General features: G+C 37.5%; 2 protein-coding genes and 1 long non-coding RNA gene across 9 annotated transcripts; all 3 read left to right on the top strand.

Moving 5' to 3' along the window:
• Positions 1 to 1,135: 1,135 nt before the first annotated feature.
• On the top strand, positions 1,136 to 14,667 carry samd9l (sterile alpha motif domain containing 9 like). 5 transcript variants are annotated; one of them, XM_073856952.1, is made up of 4 exons: positions 1,136 to 1,413; positions 7,587 to 7,677; positions 9,312 to 9,358; positions 9,452 to 14,666. In XM_073856952.1, exons 3-4 carry the CDS (start codon positions 9,355 to 9,357, stop codon positions 14,020 to 14,022), a joined length of 4,575 nt encoding a protein of 1,524 aa, XP_073713053.1. In that variant the 5' UTR covers positions 1,136 to 1,413; positions 7,587 to 7,677; positions 9,312 to 9,354; the 3' UTR covers positions 14,023 to 14,666. The 5 variants fall into 5 exon arrangements, with proteins under 5 accessions (XP_073713053.1, XP_073713051.1, XP_073713052.1 ...); XM_073856950.1 differs by lacking the exon at positions 9,312 to 9,358 and having other exon boundaries at positions 1,236 to 1,288; positions 1,350 to 1,413; positions 9,452 to 14,667; XM_073856951.1 differs by lacking the exon at positions 9,312 to 9,358 and having other exon boundaries at positions 1,237 to 1,288; positions 1,369 to 1,413; positions 9,452 to 14,667.
• A 2,087-nt stretch (positions 14,668 to 16,754) lies between these two features.
• LOC129430527 (uncharacterized) lies at positions 16,755 to 20,551 on the top strand. Of its 3 annotated transcripts, none has more exons than XM_073856949.1 (9): positions 16,755 to 17,071; positions 17,669 to 17,992; positions 18,096 to 18,149; positions 18,234 to 18,305; positions 18,434 to 18,487; positions 18,576 to 18,800; positions 18,875 to 19,328; positions 19,464 to 19,623; positions 19,709 to 20,551. In XM_073856949.1, exons 2-7 carry the CDS (start codon positions 17,764 to 17,766, stop codon positions 18,994 to 18,996), a joined length of 756 nt encoding a protein of 251 aa, XP_073713050.1. In that variant the 5' UTR covers positions 16,755 to 17,071; positions 17,669 to 17,763; the 3' UTR covers positions 18,997 to 19,328; positions 19,464 to 19,623; positions 19,709 to 20,551. The 3 variants fall into 3 exon arrangements, with proteins under 3 accessions (XP_073713050.1, XP_073713048.1, XP_073713049.1); XM_073856947.1 differs by having other exon boundaries at positions 18,407 to 18,487; XM_073856948.1 differs by having other exon boundaries at positions 16,763 to 17,071; positions 18,410 to 18,487; positions 19,709 to 20,549.
• Positions 20,552 to 23,098: 2,547 nt separating this feature from the next.
• LOC129423698 (uncharacterized) lies at positions 23,099 to 24,923 on the top strand. Its single transcript, XR_012358961.1, has 2 exons — positions 23,099 to 23,473; positions 24,166 to 24,923. It is a non-coding gene; the product is annotated as an uncharacterized lncRNA (long non-coding RNA).
• The last annotated feature ends 3,050 nt before the right edge of the window (positions 24,924 to 27,973 follow it).

The following is a 27,973-nucleotide window of genomic DNA, read 5'->3' as shown; positions in this document are numbered from 1 at the left end:
TTTATTCACCTGCTTATGAATTTATCAAGTTTTTATTTTATTTTGCAACAGCTGGGAGTGAGGGAAAATAAGAAATTTCAGAAAGTACATCAGCTTGTTGTGTTAATCAAGTAAATGTTTTAAACATTCTGGAATCAGCCTGATGAGTATTTCATTTAAGGAGACCTCATTATGACCTACTCACAACTACACATTACGCTTGACTATGCTTGAGTAGTCCTTTTTTAAATGTTTCTTAATCACGAATTTCTTCAAATAATATAATATCATATTTCATAATTCATATTTTATATATAATCTTTACTGAAAATAGGCAGACTTTTAAAATTATAACTATAAAGATTATACACAGGAGGTGCAAGTTCACGTACAGCTCAGCCATGTATCAAAGCAAACGTGCAAGGACATATAATGAGTTTGGCTGTGGGTGCTTTGGCAGTTCTTCATAAAAGTGTTGAGCAAAGATTAAATGATGATCAGAATTAAGACCATCTGCAGAACAGTGAGCAATGTTTGTGTTGTTTTTGTGTTATTTTTTGAGTCCCAAGTATTTTAAGAGTTTAAAATGTTGATTATTTTAGTGTTCAAAGTGTACAGGTTGACAATAAAATAGTTTGATATACTGAACCTGCAGTTTTTTTTATTTAATTCAAATTGCACCTCTTTCATGTTTTGTAATGTTATAGATGAATGAACTGTTGAATAGTCATGATGAAAACGGATATTTACCAAAGTGAAATTATGTTGCTTTAATCAGTTACAATTTTTTATCAGATATATTATTTAAATAAATATATAAGGTAAATTACTAATAATAATTATAAATTAATAAATTGCAAAGTTTAGAACAAACAACAAGAAAGCAAAGAACAGGAATCAAACACAGTGTGCTCCTTAGCTTTCTTTTAATGGATACATAAAGAAGAAGAAAAACGATGTTGTTCAGTAGAGTGTTCTCGTCTCAACATTTCCTCGCGCATGCGCTGTTGGCTTGTTCTGGCTAGAGGGAATACATCTACGGCCAAATCTCGCGAGATGTTTTTGGTTTAGGCTTAGGTCCATAGGTCTCTGGGTAGGATTAGGTCATCTGGCGAGATTTCAATATCTGTATCCCTTCTAGCCACAATCGTTTACTTTGGGCTTTTGAAGAGGGCCTAGAACCGCCCCAGGCGTCACGCCCTGAAGAAACTTTATCTTCGTGAAAACGAAAGTTAAGTCTTCATTCAGAAGAATGCGTAGCAGCACAATAGCGCGTGACTAAAATATCTTCATTTATTTTGTAATTGGGGTGTTAGTAAATCTAATATGTGACTAGCTCTGATGTGTGTTTACTTTCCCCCTTTTTTCAGAACATGTTTTGTCTTTTAGCATGGCGGTGATTGAAAACAAATCAGAAGAGGAGACAGTCAAATAGTGAGTATTTTTATTTCGAAATAAAATGGGGAATGTGGTATGAATTTGGTGTTAAAAAATATGTCACTGCAGAATAGGAGGATATTTCATCTAAAAGCATCTTATTGCTTTTAGACCGATCACGCCCATTCTAAAGAGATCCTGCATGCAAAGTAGTTTTTGGTAACTTTTTCCACAGCTGACAATTGTCGCAGCAGGTCGAAATAAGCATCCTATATTTTATGTCTTATTTGTTTGAAAATTGTTTATTGAAGATAAACTTTATCCTGTATGTTTACATTAACTTCAGATCAGTAAATGATTTGTGTTCGATATAAAATTGGTAAGTTCTTGGACATTGTTTTCCTTCAAGATATTACCATGCTAGTAATTTAAAATATTCAAATGCCTAACTAGCATGTAGGCGATGACTTGGAGGGAAACTGTGGTTTTATCAGGGGTAACGTTACTTTAAACTAAATTATTGAAGAATTATAAAAAGTAAAAAAATATTATTAAAGATAATATGTCCTTTTCATGGATCTGACAGGGTGGGCAATACTTTAGGGGCTGTCCACACGGAGACGCATATCACTGTATACGTATAAATTTGATATCGTATTGCCGTTTCGTCCACACGGATCCGGCGTTTTCAGAGAGTGAAACTAGAGTTCTCAGGTCAAAAATATAAGCAACTGAGTCGGGTCGGACCTCGGGCTTAATCTTTTACGCCCCCGTGAAAAAAATTATTAATCATCACTTCTGTTCACCGTAAAGAAAGTCTGGTCTGGCTGCTGCAACATGCATCACAGAGAGGGGCGGGGGATAGCAATAAGCTCCGAGGTGGATCAGCAACGGATCCAGACCGGAGCTGCCGGCTTCAGAGCGGATCCGAAACCGCTATTTTTTGAAACCGGGCCCTAAAGTGGATAAATCTGAAATCGACACCCTTGCAGGTTTCGTGTGTACAGCCAATCCGTATATTTTGTGAAGCGAAAACGTCATCACATCACGTGTCGGAAGCGTCACGCGTAACAGCAACAACAATAACAGCGGACTACGTGATTGTGTTCGTACTACAGAAGCTACTAAAGCCTACTAGCTTTATTACCGCAAAATCTATTGCTTCTATGCAATTGTGGTGAGCAACAAGCGATAATGGACAACATCATACGTTGGTTATGCGCATGCTCAAAGTCGTCTTCTTCGTGTATAGTGTATATCTGTGGCAGAATTACAGCGCCACATACTGGTCCGGCATATATACTACACTGCTTTCAGTCGGTTTCAGTGGTTTCGTGTTTACGGATTATTTTTTTAGAACAAGGGAAAAAAATGATCGGATAGGGAATGCACCGGCTTCGTGTGGACAAAGCCTTAGAGACGTATTGCAGCAAAAAACAAGATAAAGTGCAGCATGAAGTCTGCTTCCATGTAGGCTACCTGTATAGACCCTTTGCGTGTTTGCAAACAGAGATGACGTTTTTTGTGGGCGGAGCCCAACTGGTGGCAGAAAGTGACAGATCTGCAATAGCGGTGTGAAGTGTTTTAGCTTTAAACTGTGATTTTTATGGATCCGGACGGTGTTCTGTAGAAGTCTGTTTCCCCTCTTAAGTGTAATGTTTCTTATAACGTTTTCACCAAGTTACGTTTATTTTTTAAATAAATTAAAAGTTTAAACGCACGCATCATCACAACAAAAGTTATGGTTCAGCTCCTTAAAACGAGAGATAACATACATATAAACATTCACCATGAGAAATGTTGCAAACTATATTGACGCAGTTATCAGGAAATGATAAATGAGAAGCATAAACAATGACGCACGTGCCGTGGTGAGGACGCGCGTGTCATGGCAACATGAAGTTGGTTCAACTCTTTAAAATGAGGGATTTACAACATTCATGACGAGAAATGTCAGCAAACTGGACTGACGTAGATATCAGGTAAGTTAGCTCGTCACTTACTGCATTGAAACGGAGATCATTCAACAGCATAAAAGAATATCGCGTCACATGCTCATTTGAGCTATAATAAAAGAAAATACCCGTGCGTCATCCCAACAAGATATGTCGTTCAGCTCCTCAAAATGCAGGTTTTAAATGCATATAAACAATCACGATGAGAAATGTCTGAAAACTGTATTAAAGCAGAGATCAGGGAGCTTGTCAAATATCCACTCTGAAGCTGAGATCATTCACCAGCATTAGAATGGCGCGTCACGCGCTCCTTTATAATCTTATCATAAACAAAAATGCACACGAGTGGTTCTTGGAGAGAGAAATAATATATAATATGCAAACTTCAGACGCTGCGTAGAAGAGAGGGCGGGACTTTCAAAAGGTCACGTGTCTTTCCGGGACCATCAGATGCCGAGTAATCATGGCAGTTGAATGAACAAAAAATCTAAGGATCCCGGAAAAATCCCGGATGCCTCTCCCGTGTATTTTACGTAATGTCTGTGTGAAAAGGGCTTATGTAATGTATATGTATTGTTCTTTATTGGTAAATCAATAATTTTTACAGTATGAATCGCTGAAGTACTTATAAGAGCAACACTATCATGTATTCTGTATAATATAATTTATTAAATATTTCATCATTTCCTGTTTTCAATTTCTACCTTATATTTTTAGCCTATGTGTTTGATCTAAAACTATTATGTTTACATACAAATTAATTTGTATAGGCCTGTTTATTACATCGTGTGTGTGTGTGCTATGTTTATATATTATTAACACTTTACATCGTGTGTGTGTGTGTGTGTGCGTGCGTGCGTGCGTGCGTGCGTGTGCGTGCGTGTGTGTGTGCTATGTTTATATATTTATTAGTAAACATCATAATTTAGAACAAACAGGAAGAAGACATAGGCTAAGATAGAAGGTAAAAAGAAGTAATAGAAAACAAAAAAAATATGAAAACTTTAATAAATGGTAATATTATTGATATTATAAACTCATTCAAGTCTTTAATCTTTCTAGATAAATTATAAATGTAACATGATGAAAACGCTATAAGAGACACACAGAGGGAACAGACTTCGTCAGAACACCGGATATCTTCTCTAATTATTTTCTATTCAAATTATGAAAAGATTTTCAGATGATTTCATCACACCAGTTTGTCCGGTTGAGGGCTTATTGCAACCATAAACAATTACGTTTATCTTCAAATGGTGTCTTGGACGACGGTATACTATAAAAATGAAGGTCATCTATTTTGGCATTCCTATTCTGACACTCAACAGCACAACAAGACATTTTCTAGTGAGTTATATTGTTCGTTTCACTTGTGTCTCATTCATTTCCTGTTCTAGTTTTTCTGCCACCACATTCCGCGTGTGACGTCAACTCGCAAAAGGTCTATAAGCTGGTAGACCTCAGCCTCAGTGCTGGATGTGTGTCTGCAAAATGAGGCAGCTGCCGGAAGTGCCACCACTAGCTGCCACTGCCGCAAATTGAAATTGGCCTTACTGTTTATTTACTTCAATTTCGATGTAAACTTCAATGTTACTCCAATTAATAATTTACATAGAACGGCAAAGACCTTAACATACACCACATAGCAGATGTAAATAAATGTCTCGAGCACAAAGATCGCTATTGTGCTTCAAAACGTAACAGAGCACATTGTCATTTAAATAATTTCAATTATATGACTAAATAATTTATATATAAATATAAATTTATACATATTCTACTTAAAGGGACACTCCATTTTTTTGAAAATAGGCTAATTTTCCAGCTGTCCTACAGTGAAACACTTGATTTGTACCGTTTTGGAATCCATTCAGGCGATCTCAGGTCTGGCAATACCCGCGGGTACCCGCATAAAGTGTCTAAAAACGGGTGAATTGTGACATTCACCCGCGGGGGGATAATTAACTCCGTGCGGGCGGGTAGTAGTGCAAATGAAAATATGTGCAAAATTTGTATGTGCACACCAAACTTTTAAACACGGCTGTTTTTTCAGCCAAGCGCTTTTTAGCTGTGATAGTTAAGCTGTGAGCCGGTTGGTTGTTATGATACTCAAATATCTTTCAACTCTAGACGCTCAGCGCCGAGTGCGGAAAAAATGCTGACCGCCGGCTTATTTAAAAAACGGCCGCGGGAGTAAAAGCTTTGGTGTGCACGCCATAATTACCATTACACGCGCAACATATGACATTTGACCCATCACGTCACCACCACTACAACAGTGTGCGTCCTTTGTTGATTCTTCTCGTAGCCTAGTTGGAGCGAGCGTTGCAGGACTCTGGCATAAAGTTTTGCTGTTGATAGCCGGAAGCTGAACGTCTTCTCTTAGAAAGCTTTTCGAGACGAGACTTAGGAGCACAGCAGGGGTTGTGTTGGTAGGTTGTTCTTTTTCTGTTTTTTTTTATTTATATGTCTATTTGTGTATAGTTATCAGGTTCCATTTGTGCCGATAGGCTACTTAAATGGCACAAAACAGAGCGCACTTTAGCCTGTTTCATTAGCCTATTCATGACGCTGTTGTGATGTTTATAGAAGTACGAGATAAAAAAATAAAGCACTTTAATTGGAATGATTTTAGCGTGTGTGATTTATGCGGGTACGGGTCGGGTAACGGGCCAAATATTAACGGGTCCGGGCGGGTGCGGATTTAATTTTGATATTATCACGGGTGACGGGTCGGATCTGGTGCTGAACTTTGCGGGTACGGTTGGAAACGGGTCTCCAAAAATGGACCCGTGCAGGACTCTGGCTTAGCATAAATCCGCTGTGCCCAAAATGGTCCCCTTGGTATCTTTCAATAGCAGGGGACTATTTTCGGGCACAGCGTAATATCATTGTGCCTGCTGCAACCATGGTACGGCAGCAATATCTTTTGATTATTATGCCGGAATGAGAGTATAGTTTCTAGCCATATCAGCCTAAATTGTGACTTTTAATTTTAAGTCTGTCTTAGTACATAATGTAAATACAGAAGAGTCAAGTTTTAAATAGGAAAAATTGTGAATCTCTTTGGTTATTTTTGAGTGGGATGCTAATGGTCTAATCCAGTGTTTCTCGGCTCCGTTCCTGGAGGCCCACTGCTCTGCACAGTTTGGATGTCTCTCTTATTTGCTGGCCTCAGTTCAGTTCATGGAGATCGCTGCTAATGAGCTCATTATTTTAATTAGGTGTGTTAAATAAGGGAGACATACAAAATCTGCAGAGCAGTGGGCCTCCAGGAATAACGTTGAGAACCACTGGTCTAATCAGATTCAATGGATTATGCTAAGCTATGCTAAAAGTGGTACCGCCAGACCTGGAGATCGGCTGAATGGATTGCAAAACTGTAAACATCAAAACGCTCTTGTGGTACACGGTTCAATCTGCGCAGCGCTGCTTTAAAGGTATAGCGGAAGATTTCCGTTTTCCGGGTGGATCATCAAGACTATTGGTCATCCCAGATGTCAATCATTCTGATTATATGTTGACGTATAACCGTCGTACGTGCTCGCCTCTAGGTTCGCTTGCTGCACATGCGCACTTTCACGTGTATGTGTGTTGTGCTACGGTTTCAACCATTCATTGAAGCTCGCATTCTCGCTGTGTTTTTTTTCAAAATGTCTGAGGGTCGCAAGAGAAAAAGTGTCTACGAATTGTATGACAAGAAGAGAAAGGACTATAAAGAAAGAAACAAGACCAGAGTGTTTATGGGAGACTATTTCACATGCTGGCGTGAGCTAAAAGGACAGGTTGTCATGCTATTTGGAGAATCCATTTAAAATCACTGCTAGTAAAAGTTGATGTAAGCTATGATTAGCGATGCTAGCCCTGGCACAAGTCACGAACCGCACATACACGGTAAACATGCCGACAGCAACTTGTAAACAGAGCGAAGAGAAGCACTGAGCTCCTGCATGCTCTCTCTCTGTCTCGTGCACGCGTTTAACAGGCGTTCCCTCTCGGGAGTGTTGCGTGTGCATTTTTTAAAAAATATCGAGGGGCGGTTCTTTTAAATAATTCTGGAAAATCTTCCGCTATACCTTTAAGTCGAACACAACTATGATAATCTACAGTCAAATGCAAACATGAGGTGGGAGTGCGACAGATGTGGGGATGGGGGGTTGCATGTGCTTACTGCATTTACATTTTCAAAATGTTGTGTAACACTATTTTTTATATATTTATGTTGTGTTGTTAATATGCATACATAATAAAAGTTTTTCTTTTTTTGAACAACAGAGATGGTGTCCGTCTGTGAGTTGGTGCCCTATGCAAAGTGCATACTCTACATATAGGGAACGGCAATACTGCCTGTACACAATACTGGGAGGTTAATTCATGTACATACATAAAGAAGAATTATGTATATATTGTATGTACAGTCTTGTGAACAATGTACACACTCTATACACAACACAAGGTCCTTGTTAGTGTAGTAAACGGCATCTTCACCTAGAACCCAGTCGGGGTGGTTCAGATATTTACTTGTCCTGCTGAAATGACCACTGGCCCCACCAAAAAGCACTCAAATAAAACAGGCCTGATAAGTAAGGGATAATGTTAGGGCTGGGTGATATATATTGAAGGATTCTCATGCGTGTTTCATCAATAAAGCCGGTTCCTTAATTAGAAGTAAATCGCCATCAGCTGCTTTCAGATGGAGCGGCATTTACTACACAGAGCCGTAGTTCACTGACAAGCTGGGCCATATCGCATTAATTATTGCAGGCGATACGTCCTCGATATTTAATGCGAAATTGCACCGAAAACAGAGTTTTAGATCCTCTGATGAGCTTGTTGTCTGTTTTGGAGGTCAAGAGAGGGGAAAGGCTGTCTCCAAACAGAGGTTTGCACATTGGATCATGGATGCCATTTCTTTGGCATAAAGGTCCCAGGAATTGCCCTGTCCTCTGAGGATTCAGGCTTATTCTACCAGGGGCGTTACCTCTTCCTGGGAGCTGGCCAATGGTGCCTCCTTATCAGACATCTGTAGAGCTGCTGGCTGGGCTACACCCAACACATTTGCCAGGTTTTAAAACCTGAAGGTTCATGTAGTTTGCCCAAGGTGGTTTTGGCTCCAGTCACCTAACTCGGTTGACGTCTGCAGGCCTGGACTGTGCTCCTTTTATCTTTCAGGGCACATTTTCCCCTGCTGAGTTCCCACTTTGGCAAAACTTGTTCTTTTTGTACTTTTCTAGGTCCCATCACCTGGCTACCTCGTGTACCCCTCTGGTTTCCTTTTTGCAAACCTTGGGTCTTCCCCTGGGCTGGTTTATATACTCTTGCCCCTGTGTTGGGTTTGGCTCCCTTTGCAGCTTCCTCCTCTTAGGCTTTCTCTCTCTCTGATTGTTCAGATTTTCTACTTTATACCTCCCTTAGAGGTTGTGGTCTCCACATGTCTGTTCTGAGACTTTTCCAGTGCCTGGCTAGCACTTACTATGCCTGGTGTTAGGGCAATCCATCTAGAATTTCTTCAAACCCTTTCTTTCCATGAATTAGAGCGTATTTGACTCGGACAACAATCAGCCTCTTACAGTATCCTTCCTTAAATGTATTTATTATCAAAATTACTGAAAAAAGAACTAATGTTACAGGACATAAAACTGTGATGCTCCCATCTTTCTTTCTCTCAAAACTAGGTCAACTCGACCAATTATCTTAATGGAGCTTCAAAATAAAAGTTTTCCAAAATTGCAAATTACACCTAATATTTTTGCTCATTAAACAGATTTAAACACACTTTACATGAATTAACAATAAACTTTGAATATGGCTCTTACACCTGGGTTAAGGTATGCAAATTTAATTTGCCAATTCTCATTGGCCCTTTTCAGAAAGTAAAAGAGAGATTAGTCTCCCAAGGTCAAACCCCTAGTGTCACGTCATCGACAAGTCTCATCAGGGAACAAAGGTCACAGACGTAAGCAAGACGTTTACTTTAACAATGTAATTTCTGTTTTTCAGGTGGAGAATATTAACATCTATGATTGTTAGAAGCCATTAAAAAATGGGCAAGTATAATGTTTCTTTTAAGTACTTAACAATATTTTACAATAATGATCTAATTGGTAATAAATATTTCTCACCTATTTTCTTGCTTACAGAAAAGCCAGAGGATCCTATAATTGAAACATGGACTGAGTCGATGGTGAGCGATTGGTTAAAGTCAATAGGAATTAAAGAAACATACATTAAAAAACTTTACGATGAGGAAGTGGATGGTCGGATCCTTCTTGAACTTTCAGAAGATTTTCTGAAAAAAGAGACTGGAATGAAATCAGGACCTGCACTGTTGATAATCAAAAAAAGAGACGAGTTAGTTAGTAGATCACAAAAAGCCCAGAACCAACAGGATAACGTAAACAAACAAGTTGCTAAAAGAAATAACAATGGAGCAAGTACAATTGAAAAGGATGATGCAAGAACTGAAGAGATTAAAGAAGATTCTGTACCTGTGGTAAAAACAAAGGGTGACTCCAAACTACGGCCTTTTGGTACAAAAGGTGATGATTTTACATATGTTCAAAACAATGTACTCATCATGCCAGAATCGGGTGTAATTGATCTCATTAGTCCATGTCATGAGTATAAGTCTTTTGCCATTGCTGCAACACTGGACCGCCAAAGACTTCAGGCCAAGTTTGCCAAGGAACTGCTTAAGTTTGCTACAGGGTGTATGAATATGCGTACAAATGGCACGATACATTTTGGTGTCATGGACAGTAAAGAAGACCCTAGTTATGTACATGGTGAAATCATTGGTATTACGGTTAAAGAGAAAGACATGTACTATGATGCATTGGATTACATTGAAAAGAGTTTCTCTAGCTTTGATCATGAACTTGTAAGACTGTGTATTGATGTACCTCAGTTTATTCAAGTAGTTTGTCCAAACAGCAGCAAGGAACACTATGTAGTGGAGGTTGATATTGAGCCCTCACTTAGCAAAGTAAAAAATAAAGTGTTCTCTGTTTCCCTTCCTAATTTTAACGAGAAAGCAAACAAAGTTCACTTGGAAAAGAAAACTGCTTATCGTAGAGTGGGTTCAAAAACCGAACCAGTGGATGAGCTGAATGAGTTCTACCGATTTATCACTTCCAGAGATGCTCAGAGAGAAGAGGCAGAGACAAGGTATAATTTCATAGCACCGGAACTGTGCCAGAACCTAGGGAAAAAGCTCACTATGCTCATGACAGATGGAAAGAAAATAATGGACAAGGACAAATGGTATATTCTTGTTACCAACCAGGTTCAGGCGAAGGATCTACAAAGCATTGATTTTTTTCTCAACATGAACATGTTTTGTGTGTTTGACTTTGATCCAGATTCCAATGTGTCTGGATTATGCCATGAATACAATAAGCACCATGCAGTAAACCGCCATTTCATGCACAACTACAAAATTCCCAGTGGCATGAGCATCAGAGAATTTGAGAGTCACCTTCATTTGTTTGACCAAATCAGCTGGATATTTTGCAATGGTCGAAGTGATTACAAAGGCAACGAGCCTCCCTGTGACGAGAAGACCTGGGTTAAAACAAAAAGGACCCTCTTAAAAGATTGTGTGTCATTGATCTGCAAAGATATCTTGCCCAAAGGAACCTTTAAAGTAATCTTTCTTCTTACTTCTCCTGTTGACACACCTTTCCTAAACACATTCTATGAATTCATTACTGATATGGAGGGACATGAAGACATTATCTGCCTTGCAGAATCAGAAGACAACTTTAAAGAATGGCAGACCTTTGCTTTAGGATCTTGTGAAATGGAAACTGTTAACAAGTCAAGTGTTGTCGGTATGACAGTAAGTCAGGTGAATGCAACCCTCCAGCAGGTTCAACCTACCACAACACGAGCCTCAAAGCGATTGCCAATTTACGTCAGAGGGGAGTGCTTACTTGATACCCGAGAGGAGGAAATGAGGAGTTCTTTGGAGATTCTGAGTTTGAACCACTGTGAAGAAACTAGTTCTGATATCACTGAGTCTGAAAAGACGACAATTGAGCAGCAGTTTTACCAGGGAGGAAAAGTAACTTGGATGAATCTTTGGCTTGCAGAGAAAAAGTTTGTTGGGGAAGTTATTCAAAGAGATGCTTACAGTGAGGTTAACAGTCTTCTTAAAGACTGTCTTTCTTGGAGTTTGGATCGAGCATCTATCAGTTGTATCAACATCTACCATCATCCTGGGAGTGGTGGTAGTACAGTTGCAAGGCAGGTACTGTGGAATAATAGAAGGGCTCTAAGGTGTGCTGTTGTGAAACATTCTTACTCTGCATCTGTTGTTTCGGAAGATGCCGTTTGGCTTCGGGAGTACGAAGAAAAAGATCCCCAAAAATGCCTCCCTGTGCTCCTGCTTTTTGAAGATTGTGAGCAAGAGTATTTAGATGATGTAAAGTATGAATTGGAAGTGGCTGTCAATACTAAGAAGATAGCACGTGGAACTCTATGCTTCATCATGCTAAATTGCAGACGATCCCACAATCCAGAGAAAATGTGTAAGGAATCCCCACAACAGAATGTTTCTGTTACTCATAAACTTTCAGATACAGAAAAAAATCATTTCTCGAAAAAACGACAAAGGCTTGAAGAACAATTCAAGCCAGAATTCATTTTAACATTTGTTCTGATGAGTGAAGAATTTGAGAGCCACAAAATCACTGATTATGTTAAGCAATTTGTCAAGCATTTACTGCAAGGCATTGACCGCACATCTGTTGTTACTAAGCTTGTTCAGTATGTAGCATTGCTCAACACTTACCTGCAGAATTCTTTTCTGTCTCTATCACATTGTGAAGCACTCCTTGCTCTGTCTATCTATGTGGACAGATTTCGACAACATTCATTTGAGACGTCTTTAAGTGAGCAGGCTAAGTTGGTCTTAATACACTTGAGGGATGAAAACACCTACATTACCTCTATCAGAATCATTCACCCACTGGTTGCAAAGGAAATCCTCCACCAACTTTTGGGTGACACACAACAACAAAGTGATCTTGCTTTAGATCTTCTCAACAACAATGTGCTTTTTGAGCACAGGTTTGGTAAAGATCAGTACATGAAGTTCTTGCGAGATTTGTTCATGACACGCCACAAAATTATCAAAGGTGATGAACATGACAGTTTTTTTGCCCCCCTTATTGAGCATGTGAGAGAGAAAGAGTGTCCAGATAAAGCTATTGAGCTTCTCAAGAGCGCATACAAGCGTTTTAATGAAGATGCACTTTTTGCTCAACATTTGGCTCGTCTCAATTACAAACATGACAGATTTGAGGAAGCAGAAAAGTGGGCAGAAACTGCAGTAGCCAAACGACCAAACAATTCCTACATTCTTGATACCAAAGGGCAAGTGTATAGGCAGTGGTTTATAACAAAATTTAAAGCCATTGAACAAATTGAAAAAACACCTGAAAACACAGCAGATGCTGTTGAAACTGCACTTAAAGCAATTGAATGTTTTCAGGCATGTGAGAAGGCAGCAGTTGCAGATAATGAGACCATAAACGAAGCTGGCTTTGTTGGAGTAGTAGAAGTCGGATGCGTGTTGCTGAAGCTAATTTCCTCTCTCCATGTGTTCTCAAAAAAGAACCATTGCCAGTGCATAAGATACCTTCTCACAAATTATATTCCAGTTGAGATAGAAAAGCCATGGGAACGTTTTCATAGTAAGCTGAAAGACCTTCAGAAAATCATGTGGGAGGCATTGGAATGGATTTCTGAAAACTTGAGTTACTTCCAAACCGACGTGAAGAGAGATGAGGAAAAGACTTCTGAGAAGACCATAAAGCATCCCATTCACTGGCTTGTGAATAAGTCATCTGCTTATGGCAAATATCTCAGCGATTTTTCTCTGGCTACAGATCAAAAGTTAACACCTCTCATGAAACGTATGATGATTTTTAAAAATGGTGGGGGAAACATCACAACAATATTTGCTATCCTAACCAACCAGAAAAATGATGACCCTATCGGGGTTCTGGAGCGCATTATTTCATTTTACCCAAGTAATCCCATAAATGCAAAAATGACACAAATGGACCTTGTCAATTACATAGCATCACACTTTGCATTAAGTTCCCTCCCAACTCAGTCTTCTAAGTTGGCTGAATTTCAGGATCTACAAAGGTTAAGTCAACAGTTTCCTCAAGAGAAGCACAGATGTTTCCCAAATGCCCTTTTCTTACTTGTCTTACTTTTCTGGCCAGAAGAACATGACACAGATGAGGAGAAAAAACACAAGTATGAAACTGTTCTCTCTGCTGTTGAAAACCTCCAGAGAAAATATGAACAGAAATTAAAAGACATCCCTCCAAGGAAAAAGAGGATCTACACTCATTTCTTCCTGGGCAATGGGAATGGATTTGAAAAATTCGTCCACAAGAGCAAAGTGGAAAAGATCACAAAAAATTTTTTCTCTGTTTCAGAAAAACGTCAGAAATGGTTCAGCGGAGAAGTGTGGAAAATGGCAGAAATTTCCAAGTTGCTGAAGCGTGTCACAGGGTGGACAGAGGATGAGAAAGTGTTTTTAGAAATTCCCAAAGCAATGACATTTCAGATCCCAGCTCTTAATCCATCCTCAGTGCCCCACAGCAATGAGAACGTCACCTTTTACGTGGGCTTTACTCTAAAAGGACCTGTTGCTTACAACATTACATTGAAAAAATCGAATGTAGTATAGACTGTTATAAGAATGCACAAAGGAATGAAATTATGGTTTTCAGATAACAAATATCTTGTAATGATCATATTGGCCTGATGTCTGTTTTGTGCTTATCCGTTTCTTGCACTGATTTGAAGTGATTTATATATTTTCAAAACTTGCATTTTATTCATTGTACTTGTACTATGCAGTAGATTGGTATTGCTATATTTTTATACATAAGCCATCAGTTTTTCATAGCTAGGAGTAATTTTATCTGTCAGAAGTAGTGAGAAATAGTTACATTGGCAACATGGTATTGCATATTTTAAGTAGCAGTTTACGTTTCAAGATGCATATTTGTTGAGTCTTTATTAGAAAACCTGAATGGGAGAAATATTATGTAAATAAAAAACAAATGTGTATTTTTTTTGCTTTAATATACTATCTTTATTTTAACTTCTGGAATTTAACACTTTATAACATGAACGTTGATGTTTTGTATAAAAATAAAGGCATTTAAAAATGGTGATTTACATTCCTATATACAGTGGTGTGAAAAAGTGTTGTCCCCCTGTGAAGGATGGACGTCCAGAGCGTGCGCTTTAATCTTATTGTCTTGTGAAGCTGGTCATTAAGCCAGAAAATACACCATTTTACAAATTTCCATAGAAATCATTGATTGTTTAAGGGACACTGCACTTTTTTGAAAATATGCTCATTTTCCAGCTCCCCTAGAGTTAAACATTTGATTCTTACCGGAGATTGGCTGAATGGATTCCAAAATGGTAAGAATCAAATGTTTAACTCTAATAAAGCTGGAAAATGAGCTTTTTTTTTTTTAAAAAAGTCCTTTAAAAGTGTCTCTTTAAACTGAGAAGGGACATATGACCTAAATTTGAGATAAAAGCAGCGCAATGGGTACAATGTACAAATTGCTGTAATTATGCAGCTGGTTACCAGTAACTTACTGTAGAAGATAAAGACAAATGATGTTCATTTAACTTTGAATCAACTTTTGCCAGTAAATAACAAATGTAAGCTGTAATGCAAAAATTTAATGCAACCAGCTGCAAGTACTACTGTAATTTCTACAGATTTTTTTACAGTGTAAATAAGTTTTGTTATTAGCCTGTTACATAATCACTAATTTCGAATGTTGTAAGCATGCTTACTTACTTATCTTTATAGGGCCATGGCTCAAGACTTTTTTAAGATGTCAAATAAATCTTTGGTGTCCTCCAGAGCGTGTTAAAATTGCCACTATGTAGGTGTGTGCAAAAATGTGCTGTTTTGGGTGTGTCCTTTAAAATGAGCGGATGGAGTGCAAACAGTGATCACAATGATGGGGGTTTGTTGCAAATGAAACGCAATTGTGCTGTGAATTATTTTCTCTCTTTTTATCTGCACTAAATGGCATTGCTGTGGTTGGATAGTGCCGATTAAGGGGTGGTGTTAGTATAATAAGAACTCCTTATGACATCATAAGTAGAGCCAAATTTCAACTACCTATTTTTTCATGTGCTTGAAGAGAATGGTTTACCAAAACTAAGTTACTGGGTTGATCTTTTTCACATTTTCTAAGTGTATAGAAGCACTGGGGACCCAATTATAGCACTTAAACATGGAAAAAGTCAGATTTTCATGCCATGGCCCCTTTAAAACACTATTAGCCAATAGTCTTATAAGTAAGACTAAGAACATATCTCTCATTTTTACAGATTACAAAAAAACGCAAGGCATTAATCTGTTAAAAACTTTTCTCTGGCAAGTTTTTTTTATCAGATTGACCGGAATCAATAGAAGCAGGATTAATTTCTCTAACTAAATATCCCACTAACAATACTTATACAATACATAACGAACTATGGCGTATTATATAGCTTGTTATCAGGTCAATCACACATTATTAAGTTCATGTCTTGAAAAACAAAACCGAGAAAATACATGGAACATACTTGTTGGGCAGTAACGGATTACATGTAACAGGACTACATAATCAGTATACAAAAACTAGTGACTGTAATCCGTTACAGTTACGTAAAAAACATAGTAATTAGATTACAGATTCTGTAAAAAATTATGGGAATACTTTCAGGATTACAAAGGTTTACACTGATTTTCAAGCACTGCACAGTAATGGGACGTGACCAGATTTTTCAAATAATAAGCAGGGAGATGTCCAAGTTCAATAGCAGATAAAATACAAATACTTGAAAAAATACTTTTAAGAAGAAAGTAAACATCTGCTTGATAGTAACCCTAGCAACTTTTCAACCCACCTGTGGTCTGTGGACGTTGGCATAAACGATCTATTTACTTCTCCTTTCGGTGTTTTTTGGCAGTCTGTAAAACGATAGCTCCGAATTCTTGTTAAGCTGTAGTACAGTCTATCGCACAACAGCTTTTTCCCATTTCGACGCGTTTCCCCTGGTGTTTTTGCAGATTTTACACTGTACACGAATTCTGCCGCTCTGTCTTTTGCCACTCAGTGGGCGTAGCCGCAGGCACTTTCGCCGAATATGACGTCACGTGCATACCCTCTATATGAAGCAGATCTTGGCAGAGACTCGTCACATGTTTTCAGTGTTTGGACTGAGTGGATCGAGGTAACATTACAGATTTCGGACAATAGTCATCCTCTACGATCGTTTTTGTAAGTACATGTTTCGTTTTTGTGTAACGCAATATTATGTTCATTTTTTACATTGATTTAGTTTATCTTTTTAAAATCTTGAGTCATCTTTGTTTTTGCCTAACTAAGTTAGTCAAGCTAAATTGGCGTTGTTTACAAAGTTGCCGCTATTACTATTAATTTTCTGAAACAGTTACTTAGCTTCTTCCAGGAATTGAGTTTTTTTTAGCTTTTGAGCTTTACATCTACAAAGACACAAAAGTAACGACGATGTATATAGGTTGTTTAAATTATTTTGTTTTTCTGAACAAGGATGCTGCTAAACCACTGGCTTAAGTTGTTAACAAACAATGTTGTTTTGTGACTTTCTTGCAAATAACTTGACCAGAGCATAACCGGTTATCTACTTCACCCAAGAGACCTACGGTTGGGACAATCGTTTTGGCTTTAAAGGTAAATGCATTTTTAGTCACAAAGTCTATTTTGCATTTGTTACAGTACACACTGAGGTTAAGCAATGTTAGTAAGACTATGTTTGCTGTATGTTGTTAATCCAGTAGCTAAAGTGGCTAGCAAGTGTTAGCTGTGTACAATATAACTTATGTTGTTAGTGTATGTTTTTATGGTAAGTCATAGTGTAGCAAATAATAAAAGAAACTAGTACTGTTATTGGGGACAAGTCTGTATGATAACTGTGTTGTAGCCTTTTTGATCAGTTCTTTATGGCTAATAATTGTTGTCAATTTTTATCAATTTCTTGCCTATCAAAATAAAGGTTAGCAATTTCTCACCTATCAAAATAAAGGTTAGCAATTTCTCACCTATCAAAATAATGGTTGGCCGTTTCTCACCTATCAAAGTAATGGTTGGCTGTTTCTCACCTATCAAAATAATGGTTGGCCATTTACCAGTTATCAAAATAATGGTTAGCCATTTCTCTGATTAACATTGTGTTTAAGTTGTAAATGACAAGACAACATTTGCTGTATGCTGCTAATCCACTAGCTAAAGTGGCATTAACAACGTTGTTTTGTTCACACTTTCTTGCAGATAACTTGACCAGAGCATAACCGGTTATCTTCACTCAAGAGACCTACTGTTGGGACAATCGTTTTGGCTTTAAATTAAATGCATTTTTAGTCACAATGTCTAGTTACTGGGCCAAAAGGAGAAGAATATTGAAAGGAGTTGAGAGGGACAAACAGGAAATTGCAGCTGCAAACGATGCTCTACTTGCTGTTATTCTCGCCTTTGACCGAGTAAATCCTCCTGTTAATGAGAATCAACATGCAGTGGCTACAACAAGTCACGGACAAACTGTTACCCCTGAAGAAAACCAGGAGAATGTTGAGCCATCTGAGAGTTTCAGAGCTGGTATGTGAAAATGTAATGCTGTGATGCTTCATTTGTGATCCTATCACTAAACTATACCATTTGTTAGATTTAAAATTTTTTGTTTCCACTTTCTCGCAACCAGGTGTCTCCCCAATAATCCAGAGTCCACTTCACAGAGCCAAGAGTTCGAGTACAAGTAAGTGATGGTTTTTCACAGTTCGATTATTGTTTTATTTCTGAATATGCAGTGAAATTAAAGCTGTTATGTTTGCTCCCCCAGCTCGTCAAGTACTAAGCTTTACTCCCCCAGCAGCAAACTTACCCTACCAGTATATGGGTGAAAACGTTGGAGGTATGTAAAACCTTGTGCTAAACTAAGTGTTACACTGAAGTCCAATTCATTTCATGTATGCTATAACTTCAAACATATTTTTACATGTCAATGATTATCAGTAGGAGAAAGTCATCGCTCTGTTATAGGCCCTTGTACTCCCCTGGCATCTCGTGTTCAGCATGAAGTTTTCAGCTTTGAAGGTATGTTCTAGACCTATGTCTTATTGTGCAGTGTTTTAACAGTATTGAAAATGGTGCCTTTAGTTTTTGTTTAAAAAAAATTATGTAGATTTTCAGAGACTCCAGAATGAGAACCAAGCCCTGAGGGGGGATAACCAAGCCCTGAGGGGGGATAACCAAGCCCTGAGGGGGGATAACCAAGCCCTGAGGAAGGAGAACCAAGCCCTGAGGGGGGATAACCAAGCCCTGAGGGGGGATAACCAAGCCCTGAGGAAGGAGAACCAAGCCCTGAGGAAGGAGAACCAAGCCCTGAGGAAACGTAATGCACGAGCAGGTGAGAACAAGCACTTTTTCTTAAATTCGTCTGTGATGTTGGTCCAAAATTACCATATGCCTTTCATTTTGTAGCTTCGGATGACAGCGGCTCACTTCAAGAGCAGGTGAAGCAACTTTGGGCAACTTTGAAGATGTTTGCTTGCACTGGGGAATCAGGTACAACTTGCAAACAACACCTGTGGTTGTTGGTTTAATTCCCATTGGGGCCACCTGTACATGTAGTAGACCTAGATATATATATGTCATAGTTTAGTAGTTGAGGGACCAGGGCTGACTACTTTCTTTTATTCTGGGAACCCCTGTAGGTGCAGATCAAACCCTTATGCTGCAACGTCTTGGAGAGCTTGATGATGTTGTGCGTAGCATGGACAACAAAATGGACACTATGCTACAACATTTCAGTGCCAATGTGTCTGTTGGAGAGCTATCCCTGCCAGGGGATCTGTTACTCCCAATAGACACCCAGGAAGATTTGGCGTTGCTTGACAACACTTTGAGGCAGGATGAAGAGCTCCAGGAACGATTTGTAAGTGTGCTAATTTCACCGTAGGGTAATCTAAAAAGTAAAATTAAGATTGTACCCTGCATATACAGTCTGAATCCAAAGCCTGTCACATTTATGTGTGAGAAATGTAATTTAACACCTTTTCTGAATTTTCAGCTTCGGTTTTTGGCAATCAAATGTGGGAGGGACCTAAAAACAACCGTGTGGCGAATGCTTCAGAGTATCTTCTCCAATCACCTTTCCATTAATACAACCTGGACTGGTGTAGGGAATAAAGCATGTTTTAGAGACCTGTTCCTGAAGACCGTTGTTCAAAGTAAGTTGGATTTTTTTTTATGTTTAAGTAGATGTGTATGGCCTTATGCTATTCAAATGGATCGACAAATCTGTGTTTTCTACAGGAGCCATCCGGAAGAACCCGGCAACCCAGGATGCCACTGATGAGGCTGTCCAGGTTATTGTTATGCGTTACCTGAAAGGAGCATCTGACCGTGAAGGTGGAAAAAGGCGGCGCACAGCTGAGAATCCGACCCCTTAAACCTAGACTGAACTGTTTTTCTGTTGTTAAATACACATCAAGTTTTGATTATCACAGATACAAAACTTCTACAGCGATTACTGGCTATACTAGCCCATATGTGCAACCCCTCCCTCCATCTCCCAGTCTGGATGTGGTGTAACATCATATTTGACCAATGGCTGATACTCTAAAGCTATCCTTGCACTGCAGCTATTATTCTTGTATTACTATGCTTACATTTTTTTCTTATATTGTCCATTACGAAATGACACACCGTGAAACAAGTACCTACTGACTGAGCACCTTACCACTGCATATTGAACCACAGGGTCTGTCACTGCAAGCGCCTTATAAACTACATTCATGTGGATCCTTGTTTTTAATATCTTTAGTGTCTTTTACTGTTCATTTTAGTCATGTGGATTTTTTTTATCTTTATGTTGACGTGATGTGGGATCTTGAATTTCCCCTTGGGGATCAATAAAGTATTCGTTGATTTTTTTTTCATTCACAAGAGACAAATCTCATTGCAGCACAGTGAATATATATTGTGTCCCAGGTTAGCAATGCCATTATAATAGTCTATTCTAATCTCGAGCTTTACTCTAAACTATTACAACTTATCCTATTGTTAGAAATCACTTGTAAATTTGATGTTATACCTCAATTTATTTGGTATGCTGTAAAATATCCTTGTTACTTGATATAATGTTTACGGGTAGCCATTTCTCTTCATCCCAGAGCTGACCTCTTTAAATTATAAAAAATATTGGAAGTGTTCTAATTTGCTTGTAATGTTTTGTTTTAACCAAAATTTATTTGGAAAACTGCATGTTCTTCAGTACTTTTTTCAGTTAACTTATTTATATTTCAGTGCTCTTACACATCTTGTTTCAATGACGGTTACAGTGCTCTGAAATGTGGAGTAAAAACGGCAATTGGGAATTTGTCTAGTTTTATCAATCATTATTCATGATACCGCATGCTCTAAATATAAAATATATACATACATACACACAATAAGCAGCAAATGGATCAAAAAAAAAAAAATTGCCTCCAGCGTGCCGCGGAACAGCCGCATATTAAAGCGGTGCGCCGTCGGATGTGTTTGCGCCCATTGCTATCTGGGAGTAAAATATTAAACAGAAGCAAAATTACTTAAATGTTACAAATCAATGACTTATGAATGATAAAGTGATTTCTAAACTATGCCCTGCTGAAAAAAACAGCATCAAACCAGCATGGGAATTATGCTTGTCTATGCTGGTTTAGCTGGTGGTCACCAGCAAACCAGCACCAAAACACAACATATGCTGGTCTTGCTGGTATGCTGTTTTTTTCAGCAGGGTGAAGAGTTACTCACACATCACATCATGGCATGCTTTCTGACGCAAGCTAATATTACTTGTCAGAGAGGATGAGGATGGAGAGAGATAGTTTGTGCGGTGGTGAGAGGATCTAATAATTTCAACAACCTTCATTTCCCTCGAAGGTGAATCAAATTACCATACACAAATATACTGTGACTTTATTTTTTTGGCAATACGTAGGTGCAGTTGGGGATAGCAAATTGGGGGCCCAAGGCAAAGGTATGGGAACCCATCAGATCTGTAAAAGTTTTTGAAAAGTTTTATACAATTTTTTTTACTCCAAAATAAAGATGGAAAGCAAAGAACACAAACCAATATAGAATAAGTCAATGGGGCGAAAACAGCCACGAACAGTAAATGAGGGAGAAAAAAAATAAATCTGATGCTGCACAAAAACTACCAATGCATCAAAGCCAATGTTGTTACTAACCTTTCACAACGCCAAGTCTGTGATGAAAGGTTTAAAAAATTCCAGTCCACAATCACTTTTTATATTGAAAATAACTAATTGTATGTGTGTTTACCCAAATCAGTTTTGAGTAAGTTTTTGGAAAAAATCATTTGCAATTAAAGAGTAAAAATCCTGGATTTTTTTTATTAAACATTTAGCAGTTTTAATCAGGAATGAGGTTGATTAACAGATTTATGATATATATATATATATATATATATATATATATATATATATATATATATATATATATATATATATATATATATATATGATTTTTACAGCAGTTTAAAGAGTAACTAAACCCTAAACCAACTTTTTTTAGTTAATGATCTGTAAGAATGATGCTTTATTAGAGCTGTTCATTGATTTTAATAAGTTTTTTGACATTTGGATATAAAGTGTTTCAATACTACAATATATGGTGTAAAAACGTCTGAGTGCTGCCCTCTTCAGGTTGAACGGTGGCTACTGCAGTTGAATTTTCCTATTGGATGTTGAGTCCAAAAAATGACTCGTGACGTAAGCAGATTCAAGCTCACCACGCCCTTGTTACGATCTCACCACACACTTGGTACTAGCTTAGTTCGTCCCCTCTATCTCCGGTGGGATCTGCCCACTTTTCTTGCATTTTTCAAATATTGCCAGTGGGCGGAGTCAGGCTCTGACCAGGGGTTTAGTTACGCTGATGGATGTTTTCTTCACAAACATAACGAAAGGGTTGTGAATTTGCCCACAGTGTACTGTTGAGTTTTTGAATTTTTTTTAAAGCATTTCCCCAAAATATGTGTGAAGATAAGATTTGTCACCAAAAATCTTTCCATTTGCTGAAACACAGAGAAAGTTGTTGCCAAATTAAGACTCAACAGCACCCCATAGTGAACCAAAACATCATCAACATAACATAAGGGGTAAATTATTTTTTTCTGCAGTTACGTTATTTACTTCTACACAAAATCATTTTTCTCAGTGTAGGGCTAAGACTAGCAGAACAAGGCGGTTTATATTTGTCTTGTACTTTCCCAGTCCTCCTCACAGACTAGTCCATTTCATTGTGAAAGAAGGGGGTGTATGTGTGACAGATAAACATGAACTGGACATTTTAACTACTACTTATTTAACTAATACGTTTCAACTAATTTCTTAAGAATATTTATACAATTTACAATGCTTTTGAAGTGTTCATGATGATAAGAGTTTTATTTATTTATTTATTTATTTGTTTGGCTGGGGGACGACATGAAAATGACAATTAAAAACTTGTTTAACTTATTTAAAATGCCATATCAAGTTTACATACAACGTTTTCTTTAATTTTAACAAATACTACGTTTTTTTATTCTATTAAAGATCAAATAATTATTTTGTCAACGATGGCGCCCCCTTGTGCATACCCCGATTTTGCGCCCTGGTGTGAAAGGCATTAATCAAACACAAATCAGATCAGAAGGGGAAACATGAAGGGAAATGTATAGGGTGATAAAGTTATTTTTTGGGTGGCATATGCACTCTTTGTTGCTGCTGTGGCTACACTGCCAATAAATAAGTAGGGAAAGATGGGCGCAATAATATGAAAATGTAGCTGAACTGGTCGAACGCCAATATTACGTCTGCAAATGCAAAATACCTCACACACTGGTCACGTTTATGGCTGCGTCACAATACTTACATTAATTCATCGAATGTGCGATGACGTAATCATTAGCCTATACAAACCCGCGCGCAGCAACATATATTTGGAGTTTGCAAATTGAACATTTGTGCATTTAGGTGTAAATTTGATCATTTTGTGTTCACCAGCCACAACAGTTATACTGCCAGCAACGTAAGTACAACACATCGTAAAGCACATCTTAGAACAAAATAAGATAACACAAAATATTTATTTTGGTAAAGCTACAGAAAACAGTTTGAGAGAGCATAACTTTAAAAAGACTTTCTGCTCCTGTAAACAGGAATCTGCATTAGTGACAGTACAGCTTATGATAGTATATGGTGCGCAGAAACTGTTAAATAATCATTTAATTTTTACAACAGTATAAGAGTACAGTCCTGTACATGTATCCAAACCGATCACAATAATGGTGACAGCCACTATATTTATAAAATGCATAATTTTAAAACACGTGTTTCCCCTGCTGTACTGAACTAGATGGTACACTGCAAGAAGTGATTACTCTCAGAATTTTTTCTTGTTTTCAGTACATATATAAAAACAATTCTTAGTAAGTTCTCAATAAGAAAATAAGTCTAGTTTTAAGACAAACAAATATTAGTAAATTTGTGCTTAAAACAAGCAAAAAAAAAAAAAAAAATACATTAAAAAATCTGCAATGGGGTAAGAAAATATTTCTTAAAATTTTGTGTTTAAAAAAAAAGGTTTTTTCTTACCACATTTTTTTTTTTTTTGCTTGATTTAACTCAAATTCACTTAAATTTTATGTTTTTGGTCTTAATACTAGATTTATTTTCTTTCATTCTCTTACAATTCTCTCACAAGTTTTTTGTCTTTTACAGGTGCACCTAAAATGAGACGGACTGAAGATTCTTGTGTTGGCATTGAGAAGAAGATGATCAGGAGTGTCGATAAAGCCGTCCAGCATTCAGTGCAAGCCCTGATGTCCAGCCCTGCTAGCACTCACAGTGAGTTAGAAAAAAGCTATCCACCTTTACCAAACGTGCCAATGCCATCTTATACCAGCAACGGTGATGATGCCGATGAAGAGTCGTTTTCAGAGCCTTTGCCATGGCTGTACGAAACAAGCCCAACAAGCACAGATACCTCCACAACAGACGAGGACCCTGGAGTCACAATAAATCCTCCCAGGGTTACCGTTAAAAACAACACAGAGGGACAACAGAGAGACAGTGAGGATGAATCCCACTCTCCAGGTGTGTTCAACATGAAAATAAGCCAAGAGTTCAAAGATTTCAACATTGACATCTCAGTGAAGATCCAGAGAATAGATGGCAATGGGACTCAGTGTTTGACGTCAAAGCAATGCAGCATCATAAAGGACATTACAGTAGATATTTTGAGACTGGCTACTGAGTCGTCCAGTATTGAGTCCTACACTCATCGAGAGAAAATTGTAAGGCAGGCAAAAGTGGTCAAGGCCTTCTTCAGAAGAATATGGAAAGGCATGAAAGAAATCTTTACCAGCTGCCATTTTCCCAACAAAATATAAAAGTTGGGCTAAAATGAACTACTGTACATTTGCTCTATATGTGCAACAAACATCTTTGCCACATAAATAAATATTATAAAGCATCTAGCTACATCTCTTCATTTATTGGATAAACTGCATGTAAAGCTTTTGTAGAATTACATTACCTTAGCACCAATACAAACAATACAAATATAAACAACCAGATAATTACAATATAAAAATATAATTGAGCTGTCTGAAAGCATATGTTTGCCACAGTATGGTATGTTTTAAATGTTGGTGTGCAGGTCAATTCATAGTATGATATGCATATTAACAATTGTTAAAGAAAAACATTTGTATGCTTAATAAATCAAACAGTTTATTACCTGCTGACCAACAGGAGCTTGTATTTTATACATTGTTGCTATCCAAGCTGAAATAATGCACTGTCGCCCTCTGCTGAATGTGGTCTCAATATAATGTAGATGTGTACAGAGGTTTTTATTAAAGATTCAGTCATCTGAAAGTAGATTATGATCATCTGGGATTGTTAAGGCTAGCATCACTATTACTGTTGGTCATGGTTTAGGACATTTCCAGGATTGTAAAACAACACTGAAGGGTGGGATCACCTAAGTCAGTGGTTCTCAAACTTTTTCCGCCTGTGGCCCCCTTGTGTATGGTGCATTCTTTCGCGGCCCCCCCAAAGAAAATTTATGACAAAAAAAGTTCTAAAACTTCACATTTTAATTAAACAAAACATTGAATTATACAAAGTAGTGCTGCCTTATTTTTTTTAGGTTTCATTTCACAGAATTCACGATAAATTAATGTATTTTATAAAAATGTCATAAAACTCCAGTTTGAGAACCACTGACCTATAGGCACACATGTAAATCTGCATCATTGCACTTGCATTAAAAGCATTAAGGTTCAGGAATCTGCTCCTGGTGGCAATCAGCTGTTCAACTCAGTTTGATTCAGTAAAGTTAAACTGCATTTAGTTAAATAAAAAAAACATTAACAACCCATTAACTGGAACAAATCCCTTTGGGGGGGGGGAACTGTGATGTACACCTTCAAATTTATATTACTCTGGCATTTTTTTGGTCTAGAAGCCTAATCTTGGTGTTGTTTTAAAGAAGACAATGGAAATGGAGACAATAGAGATGAAAAATTACATAAAAAAATGTTATAGCAGTTTAAATGTATTTTAAGAAAACATAATAATTTTATAAATTTTAAAAATGTAAATGTTTCACAGAAGTAATAATGTAAACATGAAGCCACAAGCCTCAAGTAGTTGTGATCCAAATTTCCAGTTAAAATAACAAAAATTAGGTTTATGTCACAGTTTTAGTGGTTTTACCAACAACGGACACTAGGTGTCAACGGTTTGCTGCAGACTCTAAATTACTGTCACTGCATTATTATAAATGCAAAAAGGTTTTAAAATATGCAAAAAAAGTACATTCTTAGAACTTTCCAATGATACATACACTCTAAATACAAACGGTGCTGAATAGCACTAAAAGTCTTGGCTCGTAATCATAGAGGAACCATTTAAGTGCCATGTAGCACAGATGAAGTACATGTGTAGCACCGTTGTACAACCATATTGTGCTATGAAGAACCATATGTGGTGCTAAAGTGGTGCTATATGACCAGGCCCGGCTGCAGAATGAAATGACTGAGGGGGCATGTGAAATTTTCGAGGGGGCTTAACCTTATACCATCAATGATACACTGAGATCTCGCTTTGGAAAGACATACTTTTAAATGCAGCGGTCCATAAAACACTCCATACGCAACTGCACAGCACAGGTAACCAGAAACTCACTGAATACAAAAATGAAACAGAGGTGGCACAAATCAGATCTGAGGGGGCAATGCCCCCTTTTGCCCCCTCGTGGCGCCGGGCCTGTATATGACCCCCGTATGGTTTTTGTATAGGTACTATATGGCACTAAAATGGTTCCTCTATGATTACGAGCCAAGAACCAATTTTAGTGGTATTTAGCACCGTTTGTTTTTAGAGTGTAGTTTGTTAACATTTTTGAAGATTTATAATAGAATATAGTGGTATGAAAAAAATAGGGCTGTCAAAAGATTAATCGCGATTAATCGCATCCAACATAAAAGTTTGTGTTTACATAGCATATGTGTGTGTACTGTGTAAAAATATTATGTATATATAAATACACACACATTCATGTATATATTTAAGAAATATTTGCATTTAAATACTGTATATACATTTCTATAATTTATATAATATATAAATATAAATATTTTATATGTAAATGTAATTTTTTTTCTTAAATATATACATGATTGGGTGTGTTTTTATATATAAATAATAATTATACACAGTACACACACATATGTTATGTAAACACAAACTTTTATTTTGGATGCGATTAATCGCGATTAATCTTTTGACAGCCCTAAAAAAATCATCATTTATATGCATTCCTGGGAGGGGGGGGGGGTTAAATAAATTATTTGTAACATAAAATATGAAATATGAAAACTACATTATGAGAGCTTTGCAGGGATTTATAGATTGTAATGTTTTTTTAGGTGTTTAGTGTTAGAAATATATAAAAACAAACTTAGCCTACCTGTGGGCCCATGACCTTTTAGAAACCGATTCTCACTACGTCATTATTTTCCCAAAATGGTGATGAAATATGAAAACTACACTCTTTGAGCTTTTCAACGATATATAGTTTGTCAAGATTGTTTAGGTTTATATGATAACAAAGTGGGCCCACCTGTGGAATTTTAGGAAATGGCTCTCATTATGTCTCATTATATTTCTTGGTAGGTGTCTTGCAAATAGCTGCTATGCCCTGCATACATATGTGCATAAAGAAAACATTAATTGACGCAGGAAACATCAAGCAAATATTTCAGTCATTTTCATTCGTTAAAAAAATATATATTTTGACTAAAGAGTACTGTGGTGTCTTTACATACAGTCATCTCTTGCATATTTACTGATTTACTATGTAGTGTGTGACATCTACAGTACTGACTATGTAACTTGTTTACGTGCAAAAGTCATGGGTAAAGGTCAGACGTCTGGCTTCTGAAAGCACTGTTTCTTTATTCGGTATATCAATCAGGACAGTTGAAGATACATTAGTTCAGCTCAGAGATAATGGAGG

This window comes from Misgurnus anguillicaudatus, chromosome 19, assembly GCF_027580225.2.
Source record: "Misgurnus anguillicaudatus chromosome 19, ASM2758022v2, whole genome shotgun sequence".
Lineage (NCBI taxonomy): Eukaryota > Metazoa > Chordata > Actinopteri > Cypriniformes > Cobitidae > Misgurnus > Misgurnus anguillicaudatus.
This window is presented reverse-complemented; position numbering and strand designations above follow the sequence as displayed.

Excerpts from the sequence above, each read along its gene's own strand:
- samd9l (XM_073856950.1), top strand. The coding sequence starts at position 7,617 with ATGCAAAGTGCATACTCTACATATAGGGAACGGCAATACTGCCTGTAC. Across the intron at positions 7,678-9,451 it reads CCTGTACACAATACTGGGAG|AAAAGCCAGAGGATCCTATA; the intron begins GTTAATTCATGT and ends TCTTGCTTACAG.
- LOC129430527 (XM_073856947.1), top strand. The coding sequence starts at position 17,764 with ATGTCTAGTTACTGGGCCAAAAGGAGAAGAATATTGAAAGGAGTTGAG. Across the intron at positions 17,993-18,095 it reads ATCTGAGAGTTTCAGAGCTG|GTGTCTCCCCAATAATCCAG; the intron begins GTATGTGAAAAT and ends TCTCGCAACCAG. Across the intron at positions 18,488-18,575 it reads TGAAGTTTTCAGCTTTGAAG|ATTTTCAGAGACTCCAGAAT; the intron begins GTATGTTCTAGA and ends AAAATTATGTAG.